Below are 7177 nucleotides of genomic sequence, written 5' to 3' on the forward strand. Positions count from 1 at the left end.
TTTCTTTATCTATATTATACGCTCTCTGTCCTCCAAACTAGCTGCACAGGATGTCGCAGCGGGGCGCGGCTCACTGGGTGTCAAGAGTCCTCCTCCAGGAGTTGACCCGAATTGGGAATGTTTAAAGCACAGATTACTAAACACAAAGTTCACCCAGCTCCACCACGCCTCCTCAGCCACTCCGGGCTTTCCGGATAGCGGAAGTCTCTCGATCAAGGCACCGGAAATCCCGCTCCCCTGCCAGAGGAACTGCGCTAGCTAGACAGCCAATCCCGAGGAGAGTACTAGTTCTGCGGAGACAGCTGCGAATCCGCGTGGGGCCGGAAGCCGGAAGTAGTGGTGGTGGTGGTGGTGGGGTGGGGAACTTCGTGCCGGAAGTGATTATTCCTCAGCGCCTTAGGAGTGGAGATGCTCGGGATAGCCGAGTGGAGTGATCAGGGGGACGGTTAGCGAGACGGGCGCAGCGTGGACCCGGGGCGGACGGCTGGCTCGCACTCAGACCATGAGCTACACCAGGCCTTGGGGAGAATGGTTCCTGAACCTGCGGGTGCGCCCCGCCGGGGTGTTCTGCGTGGCTTTCCTAGCCCGGGTCGCCCTGGTTTTCTACGGTGTCTTCCAGGACCGGACTCTGCTCGTGAGGTACACGGACATAGACTACCACGTGTTCACGGACGCCGCGCGCTTCGTCACGGAGGGGCGCTCCCCTTACCTGAGGGCGACCTATCGCTACACCCCGCTCCTGAGTTGGCTCCTCACTCCCAACATCTACCTCAGCGAACTCTTCGGCAAGTTTCTCTTCATCACTTGCGATCTCCTCACCGCCTTCCTCTTATATCGCCTGCTGCTGCTCAAGGGGCTGGGGCGCCGCCAGGCGTGTGGCTACTGCGTCTTCTGGCTGCTCAACCCCTTACCCATGGCGGTGTCCAGCCGAGGCAACGCGGACTCCATCGTCGCCTCCCTGGTGCTCACGGCCCTGTACCTAATAGAGAAACGGCTGATCGCGTGCGCCGCGGTGTTCTACGGCTTCGCGGTGCACATGAAGATGTACCCGGTGACCTACATCCTCCCCATAGCGCTCCATTTGCGGCCCGAGCGCGACAGTGACGAGGGGCTCCGCCAAGCCCGCTACTCTTTCCGGGCTCGGCTGGACGACTTCCTCAAGAGGCTCTGCAGCTGGGCGGTGCTGCTCTTCGTAGCCGTTGCAGGACTCACGTTCTTCGCCCTGAGCTTCGGCTTTTACTATAAATACGGCTGGGAGTTCTTGCAGCACACCTACCTCTATCACCTGACTAGGAGGGATATCCGCCATAACTTTTCTCCCTACTTCTACATGCTGTATTTGACTGCAGAGAGCAAGTGGAGCTTTACCCTGGGGATCGCTGCCTTCCTGCCGCAGTTCATCCTGCTTTCGGCCGTGTCCTTTGCCTATTACAGAGATCTTCTCTTTTGTTGTTTTCTTCATACGGCCATCTTTGTGACTTTTAACAAAGTCTGCACCTCTCAGTACTTTCTTTGGTACCTCTGCCTCCTGCCTCTGGTGATGCCACTCGTGAGAATGCCTTGGAGGAGAGCCATAGTGCTCTTACTGCTGTGGTTTATAGGGCAGGCCTTATGGCTGGCGCCTGCCTACGTCCTAGAGTTTCAAGGAAAGAACACCTTCCTGTTTATTTGGCTAGCTGGTTTGTTCTTCCTTCTAATCAACTGTTCCATACTGATTCAAATAATTTCCCACTACAAGGAGGAGCGCCTAACAGAGAGAATCAAATACGACTAATGTGTGTTCGGGATCTTCCGCAGCCGTCTGTAACATTCTGATTATTCCCTATGGACTAGAAAAGCTTCGGATTTTTTTTTCCTACCCGAACATTCTACCCTTGTCTACTGCAAGTTCCCTTGTTCCAATAGAAGTTAAAACCATTGTTGGGTTTATATATAAAGGGGACCCAATGATTGTGGTCCACCCTTTAGAAAGTCTTAGGACTCATTTGTTAGATGACAAGTAAAGGTTTCTTATTTGACAGTTAAAAAAACTGATCAAACTAGAAGATGCTAAAATATTTTTCTACAGTAGAGAAGTAGACATTAGGTCTGGTCTCCAGCAGTGTTTGTTCCTGTTGCACTGTGCCACTGTTGTCAGCCCCTTTCTGCAGTTCGATGGCTGTGAAAATTTACAAAGTTTCTAAAGTACAACATTTTTACATATGAAGTATTAACCCTTCTGTGGCTTAGTTGGGGAAGTTTTAAAATGTATTAAATGTGAGGGCTTAGAAGATGACTATCCAAAGAATTTAAATTGTGATCATGTATTGTTTTGTAATTTAGTTTTTCAGCATTAGTACCAGAGGTATTTTTTTATATGAAACGATTAAATTTAAACTCATCCGTCTTTATACATGAGTTTTTAAAAGAGAAATTGAACACTACTATGTATATTACTATATATATATGTATATTTATTCTTTGTTTAAATGCTTGAGAGACTTCCCATCTAGAATTTAAGATGAATGTTATTGTCGTAAAAGTAGTAGAATTTATATGGTACATCTTAAATTTTGGGTAAAAGTCCATTTGCTCTAATCTGATTTTATCACCTAAATTGTTACATTATTGATATGGCATCTCCCAGCTTAACTCCTACACTCTGAAAATGACATGCTAGAAAAGAGGAGGTTGGAGGGAGCTCCTGGAGAGCACGCGTGATGTCCTTGGGGCTCCACGCTCTACATCAAGGGTGGCAGGGGATTTGAGGAATTGCAGAAATGAGGCTTCGGTGGGCAGATCTTTTTATTTGTCACTGTAATATTTTTGAGGGTGGAGGAGTACTTTCTCAACTATATGAGTAAGCATCCTAAAATATTTTTAGAAAAGAGCCCATCTAAGTTGAGGGCTTCCTAACATTCAAAGATGAGTAGCCATGTATCACTATGATTTTGAGATCATGATTTAGGAAAAAAAATGTTTTTCCAGAGTTAGCAACAACAACAAAAAACTCCTGAATACAAATACTACTCCAATAAAGTTTTTTTCCCCCTGTCAAGGCAAGCCTAAAAAGCCTTTGAGAATAAAATACATTTATAGGCTGGTCATAATTAAAAATTCTATTACTGGCAGCATTTCTTTGGGATTTGGCCTTAGAATAGGTGGCTTTTCTTTTTTTTCTTTTTCTTTTTGTTTTTCAGAAACAGGGTTTCTCTGTGTAGCCTTGGCTGTCCTGGACTTGCTTTGTAGACCGGGCTAGCCTCGAACTCACAGCGATCCACCTGCCTCTGCCTCCTGAGTGCTGGGATTAAAGGTGTGTGCCACCACAGCTGTTCCAAGTAGTGGCTTTTCAATTATGGCACACGAACCTTTTAAAATTATTCTTATGGGGATGGAAACCTCAGGAATTCTAGGCTAGTACTCTGTGCTGAGCATCCAAGTGGATTCTTAAAATGGAAATTTGAGGAAGGTAAATAGGCTTTGTGTGTTTGTATAGGCCTGGCTTTTGTTGTTGGTCTTTTAGACAGTCCTAGTCCAGGCTGGCCAAGATAACTGACCTCCTGACCCTCATACCTCTACCTCCCAAGAGCTGAGATCACAGCCCTGTGCCAACTGTGCCTGGCTCAGAAATTCTTTATCAAAGAAATGCAAGTGTTTCTTAAGAGAAGCACAAGATATTTTGTAGTTTATCTGCTGCAAAGCATTTATTTATTTATTTTTTATTTGCGTTATGTGTATGGCTGTTTTACATATATGTGCACCATGGGCATTCCTAGTGCCCAAGGTTGCCAGAAGAGGGCATTGGATTTCCTAGAACTAGAGTTAACATATAGTTTTGATCCATCATGTGGGTGCTAGGAATCGAACCTGAGTCCTCTGGAAGAGCAGCCAGCGCTCTTAACCACTGAACCAACTCTGTCCAGTCCCTTGCTGCAAAGCATTGAGTAAGTGGAGAAATGACTCGATTTGGCCTCTTGGGTTTTACTTTTGCTTTGCAGCCTTTTAAGTTTTTATTTGAGGAAGAGGTGTGTCTGTACCATGGCCCATGTATGGAGGTGAGATGCACCTGTGGATGGCAGAGGACAACTTGTGGCAGTCGGTTTCCCCTTTCCACTAGTTTGGCCCTGGGGATCAAACTTAGGTTGTCAGTTTTGGCAGCAGGTACCTTTTCACGCTGAGCTGCGTGATTACTTTGCCTTCTTTTCATTTATGATACCTTTTGTTTCCTTATTAGACCTTGAGAATCGCCTAAGTTCGCGTAGCACTTTGGCCTATTTTCTGCATTAGTCTTCTGCTCCTAGCCCTACCTGCGTGACTTTTCTATCACTGTAGCAATGCCTAGTGTAAATGGACTCACAGAGAGAAGGCTTATTTGGGGCCAAGGATTTCGAAGTTCTACGTTGAGGTTGGCTGGCCCTGTTGCTTCAGGCCTGTGATGTGATAGCGTATGTGGCAGAGGGCACATGGTAAAAACAAACTTCCCCTCATTGCGGGTGCAGAGGACACAAAGGAGAGTGTGAGTCTCTCAGTTCCCTTTGAGGACACCACTCCTAAAACCTTAAAACCTCCCACTGGCTTCCCAATAGTGCCACAGGCAAGGGAGCAAGCTTTTAACACCTGGGCCTTTGTGGAGAGCTGTCCGATCCAGGCTACAGCATCACCTATGTGAGACAGACTGATTAACAGGCAAGCATTATTTATTAGATTAAGAAGACTGTCTCTCCAGGTTGTGTTATAAACAGAGCACTGTGTGTTTTCCTCTAAAACTGCTTTTCTATTGTCTCCAAAATGTCCTTAAAGGCCCCAAGTTAAATTCTCTGGATTTGGATCAGTATTGTTGGTTTTGTTTTTCAGTTGTAGGAGATGCAGCCTTGTGTAGCCCAGGCTGGTCTCAAGCTTGCTATGTAACAGGCTGGCATCAGCTCATTATCCTCTTGAGTCTACCTCCCAACGACTGAGACTAACAGGTGTGCTAGACCACACCTGGCCTGCTCTAGGTTCTTTGGAAAAGCTGTGATAATTGCCCATGACTGCAACTCAGCAAAGAATTCTTAAAACCATACGTCACAGTTGCTGACTTCTCGCCATCTGGTTTTATAAGTAACATAATGATGTTTCATACGTTGTATAAAACTTGTCCTTTAGTTAATTTATGGCTGAATATATTGTTATTTTTTTAACATCAGGTGTTACACTCTCTTGCCATCTATGAGTTACAAATAGAAAAGAAAAATATGAAAAGTTATACTTGTGGTGGTCTTTTAAGTGCAATCTTTTGTCATTCCCCTCACACTTTATTACTTGTGTGTGTGTATGTGTGTGTGTGTTTGTGTGCGTATGCGTGTACATGCAGGTGTGCATCAGTCCCCAAGCACCATCCACTTGATGTTTTTTCTTTTTGGAGAGGGCCAAGTTGGCTAGGCTGACTGGTTGGCAACCCCTGAGGATTTGCCTGTCTCTGTTCTGACAGCACTGGGATTCTAAGAATGTGTATACCTGGCTTTTTTGTTGTTGTTGTTGTTGTTTTGGTTTTTTTTTAAACATTAGCCATATAACCATTGCTTTTCCTAGACTGAACAGAATTGGCAACTAAGTAACCTTACCTTTCACCAGAGTTGAACACATACTTTTGTGGACAATTCTATCTCCCTCCTAAGAAAATAAAGGTGCTCAAATGCTTTTGAGTCATGATGATGGCTTTTCATCTGAGTTAATCAATTTACTTTGCCACAGCTTAATTTTTATGACAACGCTTTAGATTTGGTGTTTGTTCTTAGTTTTATAGATGAGCAAAGTGGTTTAAAGAGTAAGTGACTTGCTGATAAATGACAGAATTAGAATTTTAAGTGGATTCTTCTGACCAAAATGACATGCCTTTTTCACTGTGTTGTAGATTTTTTTTTTTTCCCTAGAGTGCCCAGATCCAGCCGAAGATTTCTGCAAAATAAATGGGATTCAACACTTAACCCTGGCAGATGTCCTGCCAGTCAGTTTGCCCTTCCTCATGTGTATTTGTGTAAGGGGCAGTTCTTTGGCTCTACCAAGTTTCTGGAGTGTGTGTGTGTGTGTGTGTGTGTGTGTGTGTGTGTGTGTGTGTAACTTTGTTTTATGTGCATTGGCTGTTATGAATATAGGTATACCTACTGTGTGTGCTTGGTGCCCTCAGAGGACAGAAGAGGATGTTGAATCCTTCGGGAATGGAGTCACAGATGGTTGTAAGGTCCTGGGCACGGAACCCAGGCCCTCTGGGAAAACAGCAGGACTCTTAATCCTAGGCCATTTCTGTTCTCACATTTCTCTTAGTGACTTACAGACGTTTAATAACCTCATATCTGAATCCTCTTACCAGATTGTATGATGTCTTTGTTACTGTCCTTTCCCTCCCTTCCCCTGGCCTAGGAAGTCAGTCAGTGAATCATGTCTTGTCTTAACTAATTGTGAGTCAAGCAGTATAGCAATGTGTAACCATAATTCTCAAAGCTTATTGAATTTCTTTTGTGGCTGAATAAAGTTCCACACATTTTCTTTACGCACTCGTTCCACTTCTTAGATAATTATAAACTGTACAACAATAAACAGAAATGAACAGTAACTCAGTGGAAGAACTTAAAAGTCCTAATTTGACTTTGGACCTAGGATCATATGGTAACTTTTTTTTTTTTTCCCGAGAAACCACCATTCTGACTCCCACAGCAGCTGTTCCACGTTACTGTCACCAGCAGCTTACATTCTCACCTGTGTTGGTATTCTTAACTTTAGCCGTTCTGACTAGGGTGAGGACGAACCACATTGTACATTGCAATGCTAATTTGTATAGTTAAAAGAATGAACATCCCTATAGTTAGAAACATGTCCTAGGCTGATTAATACCATAAGAGCCTGGATCATACAGCTTAGGTTAATATGTTGAGCTAGATACATAGTTTTCCATCTGTGAAATGGAGATGAAAATATGAGAATTGCTTGGTAAGAATTTGATTAAGCTGGCACAGTGGCACACACTTTTAGTCCACCACTTGGGAGGCAGAGGTGGCGGATCTCTGAGTTTGAGGCCAGCCCAGTCTTCATAGCTCCAGGACAGACAGCTACATAGTGAGAACCTGTCTTGAAAAAAAAAAAACAGTTAAATTAATGTGCCCAACGTCCTTATGCTGACACAGGACAAGCTACTAAATATTGAAGGGAAATATGTAAAGAA

General features: G+C 44.4%; 1 protein-coding gene across 1 annotated transcript; it reads left to right on the forward strand.

The window, feature by feature from the left end:
- The first annotated feature begins 362 nt into the window (after nt 1-362).
- Nucleotides 363-1864, forward strand: Pigm (phosphatidylinositol glycan anchor biosynthesis class M). The gene has a single exon (XM_051147892.1). The coding sequence runs from the start codon at nt 503-505 to the stop codon at nt 1772-1774; it is 1272 nt and encodes a 423-aa protein (XP_051003849.1). The 5' UTR covers nt 363-502; the 3' UTR covers nt 1775-1864.
- Nucleotides 1865-7177: the final 5313 nt, after the last annotated feature.

The sequence above is a fragment of the Acomys russatus genome, chromosome 6 (assembly GCF_903995435.1).
Source record: "Acomys russatus chromosome 6, mAcoRus1.1, whole genome shotgun sequence".
Taxonomy (NCBI): domain Eukaryota; kingdom Metazoa; phylum Chordata; class Mammalia; order Rodentia; family Muridae; genus Acomys; species Acomys russatus.